Here is a 24,007-nt window from a genome sequence, read left to right on the forward strand (position 1 = left end):
TACAACCATCTCTGCAGCACTCCACCAATAAGGCCTTTATGGTAGTGGCCATACGGAAGCCACTCTTCAGTAAAAGGCACATGACAGCCCGCTTGGAGTTTGCCAAAAGGCACCTAAAGACTCCCAGACCATAAGAAACAAGATTCTCTGGTCTGATGAAACCAAGATTGAACTCTTTGGCCTGAATGCCAAGCGTCACGTCTGGAGGAAACCTGGCACCATCCCTATGGTGAAGCATGCTGGTGGCAGCATCATGCTGTGGGGATGTTTTTCAGCGGCAGGGACTGGGAGACTAGTCAGGATCGAGGGAAAAGTGAACGGAACAAAGAGATCCTTGATGAAAACCTGTTCCAGAGCGGGGCGAAGGTTCACCTTCCAACAGGACAATGACACTAAGCACACAGCCAAGACAACACAGGAGTGGCTTCGGGACAAGTCTCTGAATGTCCCTGAGTGGCTCAGCCAGAGCCCGGACCTGAACCCGATCGAACATCTCTGGAGAGACCTGAAAATAGCTGTGCAGCGACGCTCCCCATCCAACCTGACAGAGCTTGAGAGGATCTGCAGAGAATAATGGGAGAAACTCCCCAAATACAGGTGTGCCAAGCTTGTAGCGTCATACCTAAGAAGAGTCAATTCTGTAATCGCTGCCAAAGGTGCTTCAACAAAATACTGAGTAAAGGGTCTGAATACATATGTAAATGTGATTTTTCCATTTTTTATTTTGAATAACTTTACAAACATTTCTAAAAACCTGTTTTTACTTTGTCATTATGGGGTATTGTGTGTAGATTGGTGAGGGGAAAAACAATTTAATCAATTTTAGAATAAGGCTGTAACGTAACAAAATGTGGAAAAAGTCAAGGGGTCTAAATACTTTCCTTTATTATTTCCCCCTAACCCTACCACCCCTCCCCTAATTAGAGTAAACTAATGGACAACAACACTTAGGCTTCTACTTCCAGCTCATACATACTATATACATTTTACAGACACAATGTATTTTACAATAGTTCTCTATTGTTTGTTTTTAATCCCATCCTTCAGCTACCATCAACCCCTCCCATCTATCTCTGAAGACCATCCAGTTTGATTTCTATTTTGCCATAGATTTTTAACTGTGCTGTTTCACAAAAGTTCTGAACCTATATACATTTTACGGACACAGCATATTTTACATTAGTTATGTTGTTGTTTTTAATCCCACTTCAGCTCCACTCAACCCCTCCCATATATCCCTTAACACCATCCATTTTTTATTTATATTTGCCATATATTTTTCAACTGTGCTGTGATGTTTCACAAAAGTTCTGAACCTTTCTATTCTCATAGTTTCTACAGATTGTAAATGAAAGATTTAAGCTGTTTTAGGATCATATGTATATACAGGGTTCTCCTTGTATCTGATGCTCATGCAATACTGGCCCTAGCTTCGTCCGGCAACATGAGGGATTCTGTTGGGACATAAGGGATGCCCAAGGTCCCAACAGAATCGCTTATGTTGTTGGATGAAGATATACTATCCCCATGACACACTGAAACATGATGATGATAATAATAATGATAATGATGACGATGAGGATAATTATGATAAGGTCCTGCTGTATTTGGTGTGTAGGGTACTATGGTGTTGTTCCTCCTCTCCTCTGTATTGGCTGATCAGAATAAATGGGAGACGCCAGACAGCTTCGACCCTGAGAACTTCCTGGAGGCTGATGGGAAGTTTGTGCGGAAGGAGGCTTTCATGCCTTTGCTGCATGTACTTATACATTAAGCCTTCTTCTATACTAAAAACCACAGTCAATAGAGAATCTCTATTGAAAGTGTGTTTTAGTCCAACAATATGTCTTAATTATATGGGTTCAGGAAAAAGTCAGGCACTGAAAGATACATGCATGTTGCTTATACAATTGCACACATAGACCTGGGCCTCATAGACACAATCCATTGGATACAGCAGCACGTTTGTGTGCAGATTGGAGTTTTCCTTATTCCATCTCATTCCAACCAATCACATTAATTCCAACCACTCACACACTCAGCAGAGCTGCCCTCAGAACAAGATTGAATAAGAATAACTTAACCTGTGGGTGTGTTTTTGTGTGTGTTACTCTTCAGAAGAGGTTGTGTCTGGGGAACAGCTGGCCAGGATGGAGCTCTTCCTCTTCTTCACCACCCTACTCCAGAAGTTCAACTTCTCCTCCCCAGAGGGAGTGGAGTCCAGTCTGAACACACTTCCTTTCCAAAGCTGCCTAAAACCCTGAAGGAATGTTGCCCCCTTCTGGGAATTTGAAAAACTACAATTATATTTACACCAACCTGAAATTCTATCAACTATGATGATCCTCTGTAGCTCAGCTGGTAGAGCACGGCGCTTGTAACGCCAGGGTAGTAGGTTCGATCCCCGGGACCACCCATACATGAAAATGTATGCACGCATGACTGTAAGTCGCTTTGGATAAAAGCGTCTGCTAAGTGGCTATTGATGATGATGAGGATATGTGGGTTTAGTCAAATCATCATTATGATGGTTTACTTTTGCAATAGACTGCTAAACGTTGGCTGCATTCCCATTTTATTCTTCTCAGGAACAATTTCTCATAACCTACCTCAGTGCTCATAACATACGCCACGTGTCGCTGTTGAGCTCTGCGTCTATCGCAGTCCAGCTGATCGTCGCCATCTTGATTCAGACATAAACAACACCCAAGAGTTGCGATCTTTATAGCTCAGTCACAGATAGAACAATGAGAGGTTTAGTTATAAAAATCTTTGGCTCAGTGGTTGCGATGAAAATTTGATGGTGCTGGTATCTTCAGGACAAAAACCAGGAATTATCCTTGTCATTGGGAAAACGTCAACAAATTCGTGGGCGATTGAGGCATTTTAAAGGCTATGGGTGGTCTGTCTTGAACTAAACATGGCGATACGTCTGCTTTTTACTTGAGCTAACCAGTAGTAAGAAATACCTTTCTTGTATTGTGTGTCGTCATCTGATTATTGCTGCTAGCAGCTGTTTGCAGGGGGATGATACCATGACAACGGTGTGACTGACATCAGCACACATTTTGCAGAGTTCTTGCACAGCCACGATATTTATTTTACCCTGAAACGTCACCCTAGTTATTCTCTAATTTACCAGTCTAAATTTAGCCAGTTATTTGGCTTTCTTGCAGGAGCTAACTAGTACATCAGTGCAGCTTCCTAGTGTGCAGTCAGGGCAGCTTGCCAGTGTGCAGTCAGGGCAGCTTCCTAGTGTGCAGTCAGGGCAGCTTGCCTTGCTACTTTGCAGTTGTGTCAGTCATTAGTATGGTTGACCACTGACCAGGATAACTGTTTTACACCTCAACTCTGACATTCTATTTCCTCCTGGGATGGGAGGCCAGTGGGGGTCTCTGTCTGCAGACTGAGCCAGAGAGAGTGAAGTGTAGGGAGGGGAAGGGGTGGGGTGGGGGGTGGGGGGGGACTGGACAGAGTTGCTGGTAGTGGTTGTGCTCTTGTAAAATGGACCAGGAATACGAGAGAAGGCTGCTGAGGCAAATCAACCATCAGAACCTACCAGAGGGCCAGCTGACTAAGGTGAGAAAGGTGATCAGCTGTATCTCTGGTATTAAAAACATAACTACCGGCAAAAGGATTGGGGAGAGAACAGAAATAGATGTGTTTGGATAGATATTAACAAGTAATCAATTTTGAACCAATCTGGACGGTTGTCTTGTATAGAAAGTGAAAAGCTTTGTGTAGTAGTGCATTCAACCAAATGTTTTACCAATTGCACGTTGACACTGTTTGTTTGTCCATCCATTTCAGTCTGGAGGTGCGACCTGCAGTCCTCTCAGTGTCAAGTCTGGGGACCGATTCATTCCTACCCGCGCTGGAAGCAACTGGAGTATCAACTTCCACTATGCCAATGTAAGCAACACACCTTTCCTCCAATCGTGTACCACAAACTATATACTCTCTCAGCCACCATCTCTCTCTCACTTACTCATTGATATGTATGTTTGTGCACGCATGTGCATTGGTTTCCACAACGTTGGCAATACCATTTTCAACCCCTTATTGACCTGCTCATTCTCCACAGGAGAACTGTCAATCTCCCAACCAGAACCACAGGTCCAAGGATGCTGGGTCAGACACAGGGAAAGACACTGTGGCATATGCTGCCCTGCTGAGGAACGAGTTGCTGGGAGCGGGTATAGAGAGCGTTCCAGACCCCCACACTGACGACTGCCGCCACACCGTCCTCTCCCAGGACACACACAGCCTCTTCAGGGTGAGAGACGGGGAGAGAGAGAGAGACCCCCGAGCCACAGCACAAAACCACAGATATACAGCGTGGCAACCTATCCTCACAATTAACATTCTCATTTGAATTCTTCCTCCATAGTACACAGTCCACACTAAGAGAGTGCCTTTCGACAGTGGCAATGAAGTCTCGCCATACTCTCTATCCCCACTCAGCAACAAGAGGTACGGATGAGTCCAGTCCATGGACTAGTGCTTAGACAACCACTGGCCTTAAAGAGACATTTAAAAAATGTTCAACTTCATATTCATAATCTCCAGCATTTTCACATATGGTGGTGCTGGAGATGATGAATATGAAGTTGAACATTTTTGAAATGTCCCTTTAAAACTAGAATCTGCATTTGGTGAAATAGCACCACTGTTCGCCCCAGCCCCTTTGTTATTGTTTTGTTGATGAAACGGAGGAGAGGAGTGTCCGGCAGCGTGGACGTTGTAAAAACGAAAACGGTATATATATTCTGCTGTTCTATCCCGCGTGCAACGATCTACGAGGGGGGGGGAAATGTGTTAATTGTTTGAAAAAACATCTTTGTTGTTGTAATATCCCAAACGGACATGGAAGTTTCACCAAATACGGATTCGAGCCTTAACTGGCTTTAAGTGTGATGTTGGGTTTTCTATCCATCCAATATACAGGCACAAATACTGTATGTTACATCCATCCAATATACATGTCTGCTAAAGCAAAAATACAATACACTGACCCTTACCCCTCCCTCACCCCCATGTTTGTTTAGTCACAAGCTCCTGCGTTCCCCTCGGAAGCCAGCCCGTAAGATCTCCAAGATCCCCTTCAAAGTGCTGGATGCCCCTGAGCTGCAGGATGACTTCTACCTCAACCTGGTAGACTGGTCCGCTGGCAACCTGCTGTCTGTGGGCCTGGGGGCCTGTGTGTACCTGTGGAGCGCCTGCACCAGCCAGGTGAGAGGAAGGGGAGGGGCCAGGTGAGACTGGAGAAGAGGACACAAACCTCTATTATTGCTTATTTTCTATCCGTGTATTTATCCCTGTAGGTGACAAGACTATGTGACCTGTCAGTGGATGGGGACTCTGTGACGTCAGTGTGTTGGAACGAAAGGGTGAGTTTTCAGCCCTGCCCAATATCTGTGATCATTCTGTTGATAAAAATGTTTATGAGGAAAACTGGGGCATTTAGTGTTCATAAAGGAAGACTGACACTCTTAACAAGATATGTATCATCTACCTTACATCTAATCACTCACTGGCCTGTGTTGTATCCATCCTGTCAGGGGAGCCTAGTTGCCGTGGGAACCCATAAGGGCTACGTTCAGATCTGGGACGCAGCTGGAGGGAGAAAGCTCACCAGTCTGGAAGGCCACTCGGCCCGCGTCGGTCAGTGATGCATGTCGATTTATATGTTTTTGTATCTGTGTATATGTTCATGTGTGTGGCAAGATCTATTCTTTGAGAGGACTTGGTTTTTACAGTCTGATATTTGCCTGGTATTTTCTTATACATTGGCCGTGTCCGAATATCCGTACTAGTATGTCAAATTTCGAAAATGTAGTATGCTTTAAATGCCAGGATGTCATACTCATTTCGACTTTTCATTGAGTACTGTACGAATTTGTTGTATGTAATTGAGGAAGAGAATAGTATTTTCAGACCCATGTGTGTTTGACAACAGCTGATAATCAGCTGATAGTCATATAGGGGACACACTATACCAAAATTAACAAATGGCGCCTAATTGCACTTTAGATGACACATTTTCTGTATTGGTAAGCCTAGTATGTTAATCGTTTTTGCTTACTGCATAAATTTTTACTAAACAGTACGTTCTAATTAGTATGTAGTACGATTAGTACACAGTATGTAGTTTTAGTAAGTAGTAGGCAAGACAGATTCCGGACACGTCCTATGCCTATTGGATAAAGAATAATATATATAATTGCTTAGGTAATACCAGATGGAATGGGACTGTAACATGGAGGATTTCCTCTCTCTCTCCCTCTCTCCAGGAGCACTGGCGTGGAACGGAGAACAGCTGTCTTCAGGCAGTAGGGACCGTGTGATCCTCCAGAGGGATGTCCGCACCCCTCCGTCCGCTGAGAGGAGGCTCCAGGGCCACAGGCAGGAGGTGTGTGGCCTCAAGTGGTCCCCCGACCACCAGCACCTGGCCTCCGGGGGCAACGACAACAAGGTGAGCAGGACCACCTCAGGGTCTTATTCACATCACAGGCTCCTGTTCAGTAGGGAGAAACTGAGTGAGACAGCGGGGAGGTACTACATGATGTTCTCCAATAATAGAACACAGATGTTTTCAAACAGCTTCAGACAATCTCTCAACATTGTGAATCTGAACCTCCCCCCTTTTCATTCAGCTCAACTTGAAACATTGTCGCAACATTTACAATACTGAACGGGATCTGTAACCCCTCTTTTATTCAGCTCCATTTCAAAACATTCTCACAACATTTGTGATACTAAACGCACCCTCCCTTCTCGTCAGCTGCTGGTGTGGAACAGCTCCAGCCTGCTCCCGTTGCAGCAGTACAGTGACCACCTGGCTGCAGTGAAGGCCATAGCCTGGTCACCCCACCAGCACGGGCTGCTGGTGTCCGGAGGGGGCACGGCGGACCGCTGCCTGCGCTTCTGGAACACCTTGACAGGCCAGGCCTTGCAGAGCACTGACACAGGCTCCCAGGTCTGCAACCTGGCCTGGTCCAAGCACGCCAATGAGCTGGTGAGGCACTACTTAATACCTGCTCTCCGACGCATCGGCCATCAACAACAGCTTTCCTGCATATCCGGTCCTAAGCGATTTTCTTTCACCACAGAGTAGAATTATGTAGTCAAACGTCGCACATCACTTTTCATGGAACACTAGGCTGAAATAAGTCTTGCAATAGTGAAGTTGGGATTGCACACTCGATTGCTCCAACAAATACTTTTATTAGTTGACAGTGTTTTGATTGTAAAATGATATTTGTCAGGACAGTGTTCATAAGTAATGAATGGGTGTACACTATCATGTGTTTCAGGTGAGCACCCATGGCTACTCTCAGAACCAGATCCTGGTGTGGAAGTACCCCTCTCTTAACCAGGTGGCCAAGCTGACGGGACACTCCTACAGAGTGTTATACCTGGTGAGACGGATGGAGGGGAAGTCAATGGAAATGTTGTGTTGTCTGTCTAGCAGTAGTTGGGTGTCTGTAATATTGAATAACACAGCAAATCTTCTTCAAAGCCATCATCATCATCACCAGCACCACCAATTTGCCCCCTTCCTCAGTATGACATATGTAGAAAGTAGGGTTGCAAAATTCCAGGAACTTTCAATAAATTCCCTGGTTTTCCTGAAATCCCGGTTGGAGGATTCTCGGAATAAGCAGGAAATCTGGAACCCTCCAACCAGGATTTCTGGAAAACCAGGGAATGTATTGAAAGTTCCTGGAATTTTGCAACCATGGTAGAAAGTACAACCTCAAACTCAATATTCAACTCTTTCTGGTCCCTTTCCTCAAGGCTGTGTCACCAGACGGAGAGGCCATTGTGACGGGGGCGGGAGACGAGACTCTACGTTTCTGGAACGTTTTCAGTAAGACGCGCTGCACCAAGGTTAGTGAACGGAACACATCTCGTCATTGTTGTTTTTCATTTGGCCAGTCACAGGTTTGCTGCTTGATCATATCAAATAAAGAACTTCCTTGTTGTTTTTTGTTGTTGTGTTCTTCCTTCAGGAGTCCAAGTCGGTGTTGAATCTCTTTACCAGGATACGATAGTGAAATGGGAGGAGGACTGAAGTGTGTGTGTGTGTGGGGGGGTGTTGGAAGACCTCACCCCCAACCCTGCATAGACCCCCGTTTATCACTCCACTATAACTCAGTGCACTACAGCACCAACCATCACTACGAACAAACTTCTCACTTCTCAATTCCACCTTTTATACCGAGGACAGCTCCAACCACCACCAGCCTGCGAGCAGCTGTCCCACTAAAGTGATGTAATTGATTAAAAACAAACACAGCCTTGGAGTGAGGGGCTTGTTGTCTATGTACAACATCCTATATTTCTGTCGTGGATGTCCTGAGATGTTTTATGAATTATCATTAGGGCCAGGAGTTTTATTTTTATCTGATCATGTGACCTGACCAGGGCCCAGAGTTTTTACCGGTCAGGTCACATGGTCAGGAAAAAACTCCTGTCTTTATTGGGTTATATTAGTGGAGGTATACGTCTATCTAAAAGAGTTGAAGATATAAAACCCTCTCATCATGGTGTATCGTTTCTCAGCCTTTCCTACGTAACAGACAAAGAGGGGCCTGGGGGACTTTCTATATTTTGATAATATGTATATGAACTACCATAGAATCCAACAGAATGTCATGATAAGAAATTAGTACACCAATACAGTCAGCCTGCCCAAGCAGCTGCAGAGACTCAGATCTGTTTATTTTCTTTATAATCATCCCTAAAACATTCTTATAACACAATCTTAACATGATTATAACATGATCATAACATGCTTATAACATGATCGTAACTCTCATCTCACTTAATACCTGGGTGAAAATTGGGGTCTTAAATATATATGTTGGATAGTAACACCCTTCAATACAGTCGTAGGTTCGTGTCTAGCACATCACCCGCCACGACCCAATGATGGGCCAGATTTGAGTTTTCTTCCCTCTGTCCCTCCTACGCCATAGAGTCCATATAACTTGATCAGATAAACAACCGTTAATCACTTTTCTGAAGAAACCATGGTGCCATTCTTCACATGGCCATCAAATAGCAACATCCCATGACATTAACACAGGGACAGTTTTACCTTGGAACTTCAACCCCCCTCACAGAATACACACTACTGCAGCCATGTGAGTGCTCCTAAAGCATAACGTTTCTCCAATGCACACAAAGTCCTAGTCGGGGGACACCATCCCTCTGGGTTCCCCTGAACAGGTCCTGGGCCTCGGGAGGTCTTGTCTTGGTTCAGACAAGGTGAGGACTGCAGCCACACTAGTAATCTGCAGAGTAGCCAGTAGTGCCCTGCAGACCTCGACACAACAGAGAGAACTCCTTCACTATCTCCTTAACACGCCGCTTGTTTGTCTGTTCCCTGGGAAAAATAGGGTGAATGAGATATTAGATGTGTCTGAATAGGTCAGAAAAGGGTTCAAACAGGTACATAGCCATTTGCGCATCTCAGAGGATTGCTACATATTGATATTGTTCCTGAGACATTAAACTAATCTGCCACTGTGAGATCTGGAAGTCAGAGCAGTGTGACTACAAAGATCCTGGAATGCCAAATTAGTGTATGAATGGATGTGTAGCCTACCCGAGGAGCTGCTGGCTGAAGGTGTCCTTCTGCTCCATGGAGACCTGGGCAGAGGGGAACCCTGGGACATGTAGTCCTTCCTTCAGCCACTGGGCCAGCAGCGCGGGGCAATGTCTGTTCAGACAGAAAAGCACCTCAGAGAAGTGCTCTGTCAGACAGCAGAGAGACTGACTTCCAACCGTCTGGTGATGACACAGAGGGAGAGAAAGACGTAACAAGAATCCAAAGGGTGAGCACTGACTGAAACATAATTATACCCATTCACTGGCCACTATTGTTCTTAGAGTGGTGGTTCCCAACCTTTTTCAGTTACTGTACCACCAACTGTACCCCCTCATTTGTATTTTACCAGTAAGCCTATGGTCTCATGAGTCTTCTCAAGTACCCCTTGTAGATAGTCCAAGTACAGGGGTCCTAGTACCCCTGGTCTGGAGGACTGAGTCACCTGACTGCAGTCTTGTCCTACTCGTGAGGGTATTTCTTTCCCACACACTAACAGAGATAACAGTTGGTTACCTCCAGGATGGTGTGTATGAGAAGCTTCCCGTCCCTCTGTAGCACCTGACCAATAGGAGGGATGTCGCCACAATGACAGACCAACTCCATCTGATGGAGAGGGAGGGGGAAGGATGTATGGAACAGCCACAATATGACAGGAGGGGTGCCGAATAAACAGAGGACTTATGACTTCTGTTCATGAGGTAAAGCTATTTGTGAAGTAAATTGGTAAAGTGTCATCATCACACCTACTTAACTTACAAAGAACATACAGGCTGACTTCGCTGTAGGCGTCTCCGGGAACTTGAGTGACAGGACCCCTGAAAAAGAGTTTGTGCAGAACCAGTTGTATACACCTGCAACATTACAGTGCACTTGGAATTACAGTGTGGGTTACATGGCAAAGTCGCTCACCGCAGTAGAACAGAGCCTTTACATCTTGATGGTCAGACAGGTAGAGGTCAGGCTTCCTTTTGAGGGCCTATGGAGTCAACAACACACACATAAGCCACGTTTTTACCTGGTTCTAACATGCGTCCTTTGTCCTGATGTTGTCCACATTCTGATTGTGCCCACATTATTAGACAGGTGTAGATCATTAAAAGATGCATTGTGATCATATACATCTGTCTAGAAATGTGGGCACAGTAGGAATGTGGACAAGATCATGACAAAGGACACATGTTAGCGCCAGGTATAAATGATGCTAGAGATACACACACATAGATACACAAATATTTATCCAGAATTTAATCTCTGAGACAGAGAATGGGACTATAAGAATCAGACAGACCTGGGCATGGAGCTGCATGAATGACTCAACAATATCAGGATGTTCCCTTGGGCCTGAAAAACAGAGGGAGTAGAGATAGAGAGAAAATAGATTTTCACACAAAAACATGTCAAATAGGAAATATGTGGAAGATGATGTGAGAATCAAATCTCAATTTACTTCCTCTTACCTTGCTGGAAGATAGAGAGGGTGGTGGATGTGACCAGCTCAATAAGGGCCTGGATGGGGCTGAAATGATCTTTCTCACCCGCAAATATGTGGACCATCTAGAATGAAAGAGATCAAGTAATTCATAGAAATAATTTGTGGGCACATTTTTCAAGTTTAAGGCAGGCTATCAGTGTCTATATCAATTCAGCCATTGTTTTTTATGGGGTATTTTCAATGAAATTTAGGAAATTATTCTGAATTATCTGAGTTGAAATGGAATTGATCCCGACCCTGCGGAGCATTGAATCTGATTTGGATGGTTGGTCTGTGGCGGCCCACCTGGCGCGTGAGGTTGAGAGCAGAGGCTTGTGGGAAGGCGATGTAGATCTGTCCCAGCATCTCACTGAGCTGTTTCACCATGGGAGCAAAGTCATTGAGGAGGGTCTTCACGGACCTCTCAAACACCCCACACACTGCCTATGGGAGAAAACGGAGCCTGGAATCCAATCTGAATATCACTCCATTTCACTACTGCTTCAGAAGTTAAACAATAGTGAAATGGAGCAATATTCAGTTTGGATTCCAGGCTAATGAAGAACAGTATGACTATGTACAGTACATATTCAGATAGACATGCAGACCCATTTAAATGTTGCAACATTCTCATGTACATATAATAATAATATGCCATTTAGCAGACACTTTTATCCAAAGCGACTAACAGTCATGCGTGCATACATTTTTGTGTATGGGTGGTCCCGGGGATCGAACCCACTACCTTGGCGTTACAAGTGCCGTGCTCTACCAGCTGAGCTACAGAGGACCATATAGATTACGTTACTTACCTCCACCACTTCTGAGTCACTGAGCCACTTGCTGAGGATGGTCTGGATCAATGTGAAGACCTCCTGTAAGACTACTACCACCTGACAGAGCACAGACAAAGTAAACAGGATGACAGTAGTTATGGGTGGTGAGAGAGGTTCTGAGACAGAGAGAGTGAAAGAGGGAGGCAGGGAATGAGAGAAGGTGGGAGAGTGTAGAATGAAAGAGAAAGGGCAAAATAAAGTGAGGAAGACAGAGTTGGGTGAAAACTCACAGGGTTGGGCCTGGCCTGAGATGGGGTGGTGCCCTCTGACCCCTCGTCCTGCCTTCTGCTGTCCAGCGTAGTGAACAGACTGGACAGCATACCCAGGATGTGGATGATAGACAGCTTGGCAGTGGGGCTGGGCTACAGAAAGAGAGAGGGAGAGTGTTAGATCAAGACAAGCTGAATACAGAGATACAGTGGGAGCAAAGGTTACAGTAAGAGTGGGTGGGAGGATAAAACAGGCAGGAAAGAGACCTATTTGGCCAGTATGGAACCTATTTACATTGTATTTTACTGTATTGTAAGTCTGTGTACAACACATGCATCTTTTAGGTGGTTGCAGTGGCGACCCGTCATTCAGGACAGGTGGGGCAGAGCAACAAAAAATGCCTGTTTTGCATATTATTTTGGCATTAATACGTGTCACATATCAGTTTGCAAACAATGTAAAACCCAAAATATATAATTGAGTTAATAAAGCCGCATACAAACATGGTCTCTTTTTTGTTTTCTTGAGTAAGGCAGCTCCAAAATGCAGATGTTTCAGCTTAGCTCAGTACTTTCTGTGGTGGTGGGGCAAGCCAGCAGAAAATAGGAGCGTTGCGCCGTGATTGGCTCAGTGTTCTGTCACTCATGGGGACGCTACGTCCCCGCCAAGTCTAAATCGAAAATTCAAGCCCTTTGGGTCCTGCCATAGAGTTACATTAGAAGTGCCCTTCCAAGAAGGCTCAAGGTAAAATGACGACAAATCACGTTATATGTACAGTAGCTTTGATTGGACTGATCATGTCAACATCTTACTTTCAAAATCTTAGCTAGCAGTCATCATCATGAATCAAGTTGACAATCTACTGGCAAATCCTTTTTAATCCTTGTCATATGAAGAGAAATAATGAAGAGAAATTATAAATAAAACGTATTGGTGCTCATCGGCCATTGGACATAAACATTACACAACAAGTTGGAAATTGCAAATTCAACAATGAGTGGTTTGGAAGGAATCGGTGACAGTGGCTAACTGCAAGCATTGCAACTGGGAAGTCGGGAATAAACGAGCTCCGACTGGGAAAATACGTTTTGAACGGTCATCGAACTCGGAATTGTAAATCCGGCCTCTTTCTCTTTCTTTGATGACAAAATTTGCCGACGAAGGACCGCCGCGCCACCTTCCTGTTCAAGTGAGCACAGCACAACAAGGTGAGTCCAAAAATGTCTTATATGCTGCTGCATAAATTATGTATTATGCCAGGGAGATATGTATACTGTAGCTAAGAAAGTAATACTAAGTGTATGTTGTGTAGTAAGCTATTAGTAGCCCATGTGCCTCACCGTAATAATTTGGTCTATTTCCACCTCTTAATTTCGCCTACTGTTCTGTCTCGGTGGTGCACATATAGCCTATAACCTGTTTTTGAGAAACGTAATCATCGAATATTGTAAGAGCTTTCATTGTCTGCTTATATGCCCCCTTTATTTATTCTACAGTTCTGACTTGGTGTACAGGGAGAACACTGTAAAAACGGCCCATGTTCTGAATTCTGTCGCTGTACATTTCAAAAGTGCTGAACAAATAGTTATATTGACTACGTCCGTCCTGGCTCGCTCATTAATGTCTTAATAGAAATTACGGATTGCCTCTTATCCGCTTGTCGTACCCTTATGCCATAGTTTGTATATCTCAATTGTCAGTAGAAACCACATTTGTTTAAGCAAGTCAGCCATATCAGCTATGTTTTTTTAAAAGGCAGTAAATGAGGCTGAATGAACTGTTTCGCTGCCAGACAAGGCTCCGCTGATAGCCAGGTGTAGCAGTGGTAAGGTGGGACTGCTGTTGGGACTCTGCTGTTGAGACAGCTTTATGTAGGCCCTAACAGTTTGTGGGCAGTTTGTCACCATTATAGTGCAATTAATGTATTGTTTAGTGTTGTGTTGTGTAGTGGCCTGGCTGGCATGCATCCCATTATATATATTTTTTCCTGTGAGAGAAAAATTACGTATTTCCCTGATTTGTTTGATATTACAGTTTTTCTCGATTGTTTACACACATTTTCTGAAAGCATGCCTCATATTCTCAGAACTCTACACACAAATCAAAAAACACACACACAATGGGCAAAACCCCTCAATTCTCCAGCAAAATGAAACTTTACATTCAAAACAATGTTATTTCTTATCAAAATTGTATTTTGTTTTCAAATGACACACACAAACCATCATATGAATAGACATTTATAAGAACATTTATGTGCTCAATGTAAAACACTATGATGAATGGAAAACACTTCTTCTCCATTCATCATAATGACTTAGGCCTTTTTTTGGTTCAGTGTTGCCATTACTACAGACAGTACATACATAAGTGTGTTGTAAAATATTTGAGAATATTGTTTTTATACTCAGAACACACAAATATACGGTAACAAATATATTTCATTTTTCCCACAAAAACAATGTACACAGTGTACATCCCATTCCCAACCAACACAAAGTTGCACATACAGTGGTCTACATACAAAACAGAATAATTTAATGTATACAGTTACAGTAAAAAAAATAAAAAATATGCATCCTGCATCCTCTCTTCTGTTGCGGTCTGGCCACAGCACCTCATCCACATCACAAGCAATGTTTTCCCTGGCCAAGCAGCGGGGGAAATATTGCCTAGCATGGCGATTCCAGCCATGAAAAGCATCAGCTGCTATATCTCCACATGCGTCTTCCATAGCTTGGAGAAGAGGTATACGCGTTTGTGGATTTCGGTTATACACTTTCCATCTCCAGGCAGAAAAAAATTCCTCAATAGGATTGAGGAATGGAGAATATGGAGGGAGATAAACAACTAAAAAGCGTGGGTGGGCAGTGAACCAGTTCCGAACCAGAGCAGCCCTGTGGAAACGTACGTTGTCCCAAATGACAACGTACCTGAGCTGCTCTGGGCCATCTACCTGATCTGGTGGAATGAGTGTGTTGTGTAGGGTGTCCAGGAATGTGATCAGATCGGCGGTGTTGTAGGGGCCAAGGGTAGCATGGTGATGGATGACGCCGTGGTGGGTAATCGCTGCACACATTGTGATGTTCCCTCCGCGCTGGCCAGGGACTTGAACAATGGCAAGCTGGCTGATGATATTCCTTCCCCTCTTTCGTCTTTTTGTGAGGTTGAATCCAACCTCATCAATGAAGATGAACTGGTGCTCCACTGCAGCCACCTCTAGCTCAAGGACTCTCTGAAACACACGTCAATATCAGAAATAGACATGGAGTGGTCACTATTGTGAAGCACAATCATTATGATTACAATACTGAAATATGTATAATTTATACAGTGTTGAGAGTATGCATCAATTGTGGGATTGTATAGGACTCACTTGCACATAGTTATATCGCAATTCTTTGACTCTTTCTGAATTGCGTTCAAATGGCACCCTGTAGACCTGCTTCATCCTGAGATTATTTCTGCGCAAGACACGGTCCAGTGTTGATAAGCTTACCCTATCAATATTTTGAAATATCTCATTGTTTTCTATTATTTTTCTTTGTATTTGCCGTAATGTTATGCCGTTATTTTCTAGGACCATGTTCATGATTTCAGTTTCCTGTTCAGGAGACAGAACACGTTCACGACCACCTTGTGTTGGTAATCTTTCAGTTCTGCCAAACAAATAGTAAAATGCTGTAAATACAAAGTAGAAATACATTTCCCAAATACTTGAAACATACTTTATTTTTACAGTCCTACAGAACAGTCCACAGGCAATACTGTACTACTGTACTCATTGAGTACTGTATTGATATGCAGTCTTGCAATTTTCTAGTGAGAGTAGATTTCTTACCTATTCTCATTTCGGAATGTCCGGATGATGGATGCTACAGTGTACCTGCTCAAATTTGGCTGTACTCTTTGCCCAGCCTCCCTCATTGTTAGACCATGGTTGACCACATGATCAACCAAAGTGGCTTGGATCTCATCAGAGATTACGGTCCTTGGCCTTCCTCGTCCTCGTCCTCGTCCTTGTCCTTGTCCTCCCAGTCCTCCTCCTCTTACTCTCACTCCTCTGGCTCTGCCTCTGTTTCCAATGTTGGCATCCATTGCTCCAAAACAGAAGAGGTCACCTGTTGCCCTTTTATGCTAAAGCTCTGATTGCTAATTGTAAAACTGTGTGACGGGAGTTTGCCCATGTGATGAGTCAGTGTGCATATTTGAATGGCAGTGTGTTCATTGTGAAAAACTGCATGAAAATTGTGCCAAATGCAAAGATTTGTGTGTAGTGTTTAGAAAAAAGTGTGTTGTAGAACTGCAATTTGAGTGTAAAGCAGGAATTGTGCTTGTAGTTTAGCAGAATTGGTTCAGGGGGTTGGTGCATGAGTTACATGTTGTGGTCATTGTGTCTCAAGTACCAGTATTTGTGTGTAAACAAATGAGAAAAACTGTAATAGTTAAATTATATACTTAACAAATAGTAAGACATTTCTGTTCTACTACTGCTGTGTTTTTTAAAGCGATGGTCTCCACTTTAACTCCCTGCAGCTAATCTGGGCGTATTGTCACTAGAGATAGCTTGAGCTGACAATTGATTTACAGCCTACATTCCATAGACAAGATGTGGTGTGTGTGACCCGAGATAGAGATAGCCTAGCCTAACATTTCATTGTTTGTTCTCATCCTTGCATCTGGGAAACTAAGCCGGGGTGGGGTTAAAATGGCACCAGGTGCAGATAACCGCAAGACGAACCCAAGATGGCTTATGATGCCCCGATCTGCATGTCTGTGAGGTTGAGCTCTCGGCAACACACACTTCAGAGTGTGCGGTCGACCAGCTTCATTATTGCAATAATTAAATCGATACTGAATAAAGATGATTGTTTGAAGAAATGACAAAGTCTCTCTCACTTGATTAGAATATTCCATGACACCCCACCAAGATTTACATGCTACAATTGCCACTGGGTGGTTGCATAGACCAAGTGCACTGTATAAGCATAATTTCCTTGTTCTTACCTCCTGGTGTGCCAGTGTGTCTAGCCTCTGGATGTGGGGGGTGATGAGGGTGGTCAGGCTGCCCAGGATCTCCTCCATTGGCAGGGCAGAGAGTAGGAAGCCCAGGCCCTGCATCAGCCACATGCACTGGCTGCTCTGCACACACATACATGGATTCACAAATATAGTCTTAAATTCCATCCCTATATTTACAGAAAAATAAACAGTCAATCAGCAGCAACAGTCTAAAACTTGATAATTTATACTGACCTTGTGGATTTCTTTGACCAGTACGTCCTGTGAAAGGAAGAGAATGTTTGACATGAGTGTCATAAAAGAACCAAAGCAACATCGAACTGACAGCACAGTTACCACGCAACACATTTTGAGCTACAGTACACAGCATCTATCATCACATGCTTTGTGAATCTTATTGTCATGGAGACCTGTGACACGGTCATGATGTCATGGGCGTAAGGGGCGAGATCGTGACGACACTCTCTACAGATCCTCTTCAGAGTGGACACGCTGGACACGGACAGCTCAGCCTTCACCAAGCCCTGGAGCACCATGGGTAATACACTGCCCAACATCACCGGATGGTCCGCCAGCCACTCCGCTAGAGAACCTAGACAGCGAGAGGGGGGAAGAGACAGAGAGAGAAAGGGTAAAGGAAAGAGACAGAGAGAGAAAGGGAGAAAGACAGGAAAAGAGATTGTAGGGAAGAGAGGGAGGGTCAGAACAAACAGAAAGGTAGCTAGAGAAAACGATAATACAATTGGATTGAGATGTTGGCTAGCACCTATAGTGTACATGACGGTGTCAGCTAGCTGAATGTTGCTTATACTGATCCGTGGGATCAGACCGATGAGGCCTGGGATGACGTCAGAGTAGTTGACGTCTATGGTCTCTGCTATAGCCTGGAAGCCAAAGAGAAGGGCCTCAGTGTCCTGGAAAAATACAAAAGAAAAATAGAAAACATGTCCCAGAAAGAGGAAGCTAGAGAGTGAGATAGAATCACACAGGAAGAAACATGACAAAATAGCTTTGGGATATACAGTGAGGGAAAAAAGTATTTGATCCCCTGCTGATTTTGTACGTTTGCCAACTGACAAAGACATGATCAGTCTATAATTTTAATGGTAGGTTTATTTGAACAGTGAGAGACAGAATAACAACAAAAAAATCCAGAAAAGCGCATGTCAAAAATGTTATAAATTGATTTGCATTTTAATGAGGGAAATAAGTATTTGACCCCTCTGCAAAACATGACTTAGTACTTGGTGGCAAAACCCTTGTTGGCAATCACAGAGGTCAGACGTTTCTTGTAGTTGGCCACCAGGTTTGCACACATCTCAGGAGGGATTTTGTCCCACTCCTCTTTGCAGATCTTCTTCAAGTCATTAAGGTTTCGAGCCTGACGTTTGGCAACTCGAACCTTCAGCTCCCTCCACAGATTTTCTATGGGATTAAGGTCTGGAGACTGGCTAGGCCACTCCAGGACCTTAATGTGCTTCTTCTTGAGCCACTCCTTTGTTGCCTTGGCCGTGTGTTTTGGGTCATTGTCATGCTGGAATACCCATCCACGACCCATTTTCAATGCCCTGGCTGAGGGAAGGAGGTTCTCACCCAAGATTTGACGGTACATGGCCCCGTCCATCGTCCCTTTGATGCGGTGAAGTTGTCCTGTCCCCTTAGCAGAAAAACACCCCCAAAGCATAATGTTTCCACCTCCATGTTTGACGGTGGGGATGGTGTTCTTGGGGTCATAGGCAGCATTCCTCCTCCTCCAAACACGGCGAGTTGAGTTGATGCCAAAGAGCTCGATTTTGGTCTCATCTGACCACAACACTTGAACCCAGTTCTCCTCTGAATCATTCAGATGTTTATTGGCAAACTTCAGACGGCCCTGTATATGTGCTTTCTTGAGCAGGGGGACCTTGCGGGCGCTGCAGGATTTCAGTCCTTCACGGCGTAGTGTGTTACCAATTGTTTTCTTGGTGACTATGGTCCCAGCTGCCTTGAGATCATTGACAAGATCCGTGTAGTTCTGGGCTGATTCCTCACCGTTCTCATGATCATTTTTTTGTTGTTATTCTGTCTCTCACTGTTCAAATAAACCTACCATTAAAATTATAGACTGATCATTTCTTTGTCAGTGGGCAAATGTACAAAATCAGCAGGGGATCAAATACTTTTTTCCCTCACTGTATACACTACTGTTCAAAAGTTTGGGGTCACTTAGAAATGTCCTTGTTTTCGAAAGAAAAGCAATTTTTTTGTCCATTAAAATAACATAAAATTGATCAGAAATACACCAGTCTCAACGTCAACAGTGAAGAGGCGACTCCGGGATGCTGACCTTCTAGGCAGAGTTGCAAAGAAAAAGCCATATCTCAGACTGGCCAATAAAAATAAAAGATTAAAGATGGGCAGTCTGAGATATGGCTTTTTCTTTGCAACTCTGCCTAGGAGGTCAGCATCCCGGAGTCGCCTCTTCACTGTTGACATTGAGACTGGTGTTTTGCGGGTACTATTTAATGAAGCTGCCAGTTGTGGACCTGTGAGGTGCCTGTTTCTCAAACTAGACACTCTAATGTATTTGTCCTCTTGTTCAGTTGTGCACCGGGGCCTCCCACTCCTCTTTCTATTCTGGTTAGAGCCAGTTTGCGCTGTTCTGTGAAGGGAGTAGTACACAGCATTGTACGAGATCTTCAGTTTGTTGGCAATTTCTTGCATGGAATAGCCTTCATTTCTCAGAACAAGAATAGGCTAACGAGTTTCAGAAGAAAGTTATTTGTTTCTGGCCATTTTGAGCCTGTAATCGAACCCACAATTGCTGATGCTCCAGATACTCAACTAGTCTCAAGAAGGCCAGTTTTATTGCTTCTTTAATCAGCACAACAGTTTTCAGCTGTGCTAACATAATTGCAAAAGGGTTTTCTAATGATCAATTAGCCTTTTAAAATGATAAACTTGGATTTGCAAACACAATGTGCCATTGGAACACAGGACTGATGGTTGCTGATAATGGGCCTCTGTACGCCTATGTAGATATTCCATAAAAAATCTGCCGTTTCCAGATACAATAGCCATTTACAACATTAACATTGTCTACACTGTATTTCTGATCAATTTGATGTTATTTTAATGGACAAAAAAATTGCTTTTCTTTCGAAAAACAAGGACATTTCTAAGTGACCCAAAACTTTTGAACGGTAGTGTACATATGTCTTTGTATGTGAGTACTGTATTTATGTAAATTGGTGACTGTACTGACCTGCCATGCTGCTGGTCTCTCCGTGTCCATCAGTAGTCGGCCCAGTCTATCATAGAGGTTACTGAGAAGCTCCGCCCCCAGGATCTCGTACACATACATCAGAGTGTCTGATATGTCGACTCTACCACACAAAAAACACATACAGTATAATCACAATGTGCCCTGGGCGCTCTATTCTGACTGAAAATGAAATACTTTGGTCAAAACATTCAACAGATCTGTCGACTATAAACTAGTGTTGGATAAAGCATAACATAATCGTATAAAAAAATATTGGGTCAAATAATGTACATTCTCAAGTGAAAATCAAAGAGCTCCTCCAAGGACTACAACTCCCATCCCTTCTGTAAAAGTAGACTTCCTGTTTACCTGTAGATCCTGAACTGCTCCTTGTCGTCTGAGGACCAGGAAGTGTAGTCCTGCTCTGAGGGGAAGTGGGCCTTGTGGAGCAGGACGTCCACCAGCTGGAAGTAGACTGGTCTGTAGACCTGCAGGTAGACCACCTGCTTGTCCTCCTCAAATGACAGGATGTCATCCTGGAACCACAGGAAGTAGCCATCAGGAAGTGGCCATACTACAATGTACAGAAGAGGTACTTCCTCTCCAGCATTGTAGGTTTAACCACTAACCCAAACCCAAACCCTACACCAATACCTGCAGAGTGTACCAAAATGTGAGGGAGCTGGTGGTCTTGTTTACTAGGTAGTGTCCAGTATTAGGGTGTAGGTGTTAGGGTGTAGGGTACATACCTGCAGAGTGTACCAGAAGGTGAGTGTGAGGGAGCTGGTGGTCTCGTTGACTGGGTAGTGCCCGGGGATGCCAGTACAGAACAGGATCATGTTGACAAGGGCCAGGTATCCCTGCCAGTGTTCCACCTGTTCCAGAAGAGTCCTGTTCCACAAAGCCACACCCAGGGAGACCAGGTGAAACAGGTCAATAATAAGCCAAGAAAACTGGTTATCACTTAATACTAACACCACAGATGGTTCATAGATGTTCAAACTTTAGTTAGATAGTTAGCAAACTAACTATCCACTAACATAGCCCTAGCCCTAACCTAAAGGTGTGTGTACCTGGAGTGTGTTTCCCCCAGAGCGACAGCGATGCGACAGATGCCATGGGAGGTCTCCATGTCTCCGTCCCTCGCTGCGGCTTTCAGCTGGTCATGGAGACCCAGCACCAGGGGCATCAAGTTCACCAGAGCATCAGTGTATCTGAACACACACACACGAATGCATGCAGAGTCAATATAATGCATCTCAACACAACTCATTATCAAAGTGCTCTATGTGCGTGTGTGTGTGTGTGTGTGTGTGTCTGTCTGTCTGTCTGTCTGACCATGTGTGTGTGTGTCTATCTCACCTACATACATTTACATTTACATTTTACATTTTAGTCATTTAGCAGACGCTCTTATCCAGAGCGACTTACAGTTAGTGAATACATATTTTTTTATACTGGCCCCCCGTGGGAATCGAACCCACAACCCTGGCGTTGCAAACGCCATGCTCTATCAACTGAGCTACATCCCTGCCGGCCATTCCCTCCCCTACCCTGGACGACGCTGGGCCAATTGTGCGCTGCCCATGAGTCTCCCGGTCGCGGCCGGCTGCGACAGAGCCTGCGACAGAGCCTCACCTCTGGCAGTCAGGTTGGGATATAGAGCTGACAATGGTCTCCACGGCACTGTCAAACAGCTCTGGGTCGGAGAGAGCAGCAAAACAGTCCTGCAGCAGCCCCTCGCTCTCCCCATGCAGAGGAACATCCAGTCCCACCCAGCTAGACAAGCACCGTAGGGCCCGCTCCTTCACCTGGTTATTACCCTCCTGTCTCTGGAGCAGCTGGCGCAGCAGGGGACATACCGCCGTCCACTCCCGAGCCAGGGCCTCTCTCAGCTGGGCACGATGGGTCTGGGGCAGCCGGCAGCTCTGGAACTCTTCTGGCAGCACGGTGAGGAGCTCCAGCAGGGCCAGGCAGTGTGCGTGGGTGTTCACTTCCTCCTCTGCCCCATCTCCTCCACCAACCCCAGCTCCATCCTGACTTCCGCCCTGATCCCCAACCTTCTCTGGCTGGAAGACCCTGACCATGTCAGTCACAGCCTGGGGCCAGGCCTGGGGCATGGTGTGGAGGGCCAGGGAGGCCAGGGCCACACACAGCCTGGTCAGCACCATCTTGGGCCCAGAGGAGAAGTGGGAGATGTGGGAAAGGAGCTGCATCTTCAGTGTCTCGTGTTGGTCTGTGGGGAGGTCGGCCCAGTGACGGGCGATCTTGGTGTGGAGGGTGCTGGCGCCAAAGAACTGGATCTCAGGAAGCTGTTTTGAAAATGGTGTAATAGTAAGAAGAATACAGCGTTATACAGGGTTATTATGAGTGGGGTCATGGAGTGAAATACAGGCAGGAAAGGAATGATCACTACACAACAGGGTGTGTAGAAAGTAGAGGGGAGGTTGTAGGATAGGGCTGTGGAGCAGACCTTGTCTGGGCTGAGCAGAGGCCAGCAGAACTGCCAGGCCTGAGGGGACGTCTGGGCCTGAGTCAGCCACTTCTGGGCCACATTCTTATGCTCCATGTCTGGGTCATAGTACAGTTGCTGGAGGGCCTAGGAGAGGACATTTCCAATTCAATTCATTTAATTTACATTAGGGAGGGAAATTAAAAAGTGTCTGGAGTCCTTATCATACAATGTGTCCTTGAAGGCATAAATGTCACTGATAAGGAATGATAAGGGGTGTAGTGTAGCAGCCTCCAAAGCACACAGGATGGCCAACTCTGCATGAGTCTGAGTGCTGTTGCTAACGGCAACTAATCCCAAGCACATGGTGGTGGTTATAATTAGCACAGTATGTTTGTAACTGATATCATATTACAACAGCCCCCTTCCTTCTATAGCCCATTGAACTAGTTTACACCATATGAACTGCCCATTGCCTGTGAAATATGAATTCAAAAGCTATTCTGTAGCCTATTTGTTAAAGGTCAAAATTCCATTGTAATTAGTCTGTGCATTTTTCCAACTGTCAACCAATATGCCTACATCTGTGTAGCCTATTTAGGCTATTTGGTAAATAATATGGAGGGCTAATTATCATTGTCACATAGCATAAAACCACAATGCTGATGAGATATTTAGAAAGATTTGACTGAGAAGAACAAATTGCTTTCAGACTGAATGAGAGCTGTCATTGTTGGTAGCCTACTGCATCAAACGAACCACTTCTCTGTCACGCACTGTATGAGTTCGACAACTTACCGTTTCGACGTTTTCCACGGTTAATTCTAATGACACCAGGTCGGGGCTCTGCACGGAGCTGTCAGGGGGCTCCATCCCGTAGGTGACAAGCTGTATAATGGGAACTCTTCAGTTAATGTCCACTCTTAGATTTTTGAGCCTGCTGCCCGCGATCCGTGGACTTTAAAAAGTATCCTTCTATCAGACAGTGCTGTTGATGACACAGAGGCGGCCCCTGGCAGAAGGCTTGCCTGCTCCTTGTCAAAAGTTAGTGTCGTTAAGGGATTCAGCATTCATTGTCCTTTTGTGACTGACACCTGTGCTGACCATGGTGCTGACCACAAACCAGAGGTCTAGCAGCGCATGACAGGAGCAT

At 44.7% G+C, this 24,007-nt stretch overlaps 2 protein-coding genes across 2 annotated transcripts; one reads left to right on the forward strand and one right to left on the reverse strand.

Moving 5' to 3' along the window:
• The first annotated feature begins 3,463 nt into the window (after positions 1 to 3,463).
• fzr1b (fizzy/cell division cycle 20 related 1b) lies at positions 3,464 to 8,099 on the forward strand. The gene is made up of 12 exons (XM_041842787.2): positions 3,464 to 3,579; positions 3,811 to 3,912; positions 4,085 to 4,276; positions 4,391 to 4,473; positions 5,049 to 5,232; positions 5,325 to 5,390; positions 5,562 to 5,664; positions 6,294 to 6,475; positions 6,785 to 7,018; positions 7,317 to 7,421; positions 7,801 to 7,893; positions 8,016 to 8,099. Exons 1-12 carry the CDS (start codon positions 3,505 to 3,507, stop codon positions 8,055 to 8,057), a joined length of 1,461 nt encoding a protein of 486 aa, XP_041698721.1. The 5' UTR covers positions 3,464 to 3,504; the 3' UTR covers positions 8,058 to 8,099.
• A 1,026-nt stretch (positions 8,100 to 9,125) lies between these two features.
• Positions 9,126 to 23,987, reverse strand: LOC121535580 (importin-13). Its single transcript, XM_041842785.1, has 21 exons — positions 23,653 to 23,987; positions 22,876 to 23,001; positions 22,041 to 22,714; positions 21,476 to 21,616; positions 21,152 to 21,293; positions 20,772 to 20,938; positions 20,403 to 20,523; positions 17,925 to 18,072; positions 17,569 to 17,750; positions 17,393 to 17,419; positions 17,144 to 17,278; positions 12,157 to 12,288; positions 11,903 to 11,983; positions 11,397 to 11,534; positions 11,077 to 11,173; positions 10,908 to 10,960; positions 10,529 to 10,595; positions 10,376 to 10,434; positions 10,133 to 10,222; positions 9,617 to 9,798; positions 9,126 to 9,394 (listed from the first exon to the last, which is right to left on the reverse strand). The coding sequence occupies exons 1-21, from the start codon at positions 23,725 to 23,727 to the stop codon at positions 9,295 to 9,297; spliced, it is 2,937 nt and encodes a 978-aa protein (XP_041698719.1). The 5' UTR covers positions 23,728 to 23,987; the 3' UTR covers positions 9,126 to 9,294.
• Between the last annotated feature and the right edge of the window lie 20 nt (positions 23,988 to 24,007).

The sequence above is a fragment of the Coregonus clupeaformis genome, chromosome 21 (genome assembly GCF_020615455.1).
Source record: "Coregonus clupeaformis isolate EN_2021a chromosome 21, ASM2061545v1, whole genome shotgun sequence".
Lineage (NCBI taxonomy): Eukaryota > Metazoa > Chordata > Actinopteri > Salmoniformes > Salmonidae > Coregonus > Coregonus clupeaformis.

Bases quoted from the DNA above. Each gene is read 5' to 3' on its own strand.
- fzr1b (XM_041842787.2), top strand. From the start codon at position 3,505: ATGGACCAGGAATACGAGAGAAGGCTGCTGAGGCAAATCAACCATCAG. The intron at 4,474-5,048 runs GTACGGATGAGT...ATGTTTGTTTAG, and splicing joins TCCCCACTCAGCAACAAGAG to TCACAAGCTCCTGCGTTCCC. The intron at 5,233-5,324 runs GTGAGAGGAAGG...TTATCCCTGTAG, and splicing joins GGAGCGCCTGCACCAGCCAG to GTGACAAGACTATGTGACCT.
- LOC121535580 (XM_041842785.1), bottom strand. From the start codon at position 23,727: ATGGAGCCCCCTGACAGCTCCGTGCAGAGCCCCGACCTGGTGTCATTA. The intron at 21,294-21,475 runs GTACACACACCT...TTTGTGGAACAG, and splicing joins CTGGGGGAAACACACTCCAG to GACTCTTCTGGAACAGGTGG. The intron at 20,939-21,151 runs GTATGTACCCTA...CTGTGGTTCCAG, and splicing joins CCTTCTGGTACACTCTGCAG to GATGACATCCTGTCATTTGA.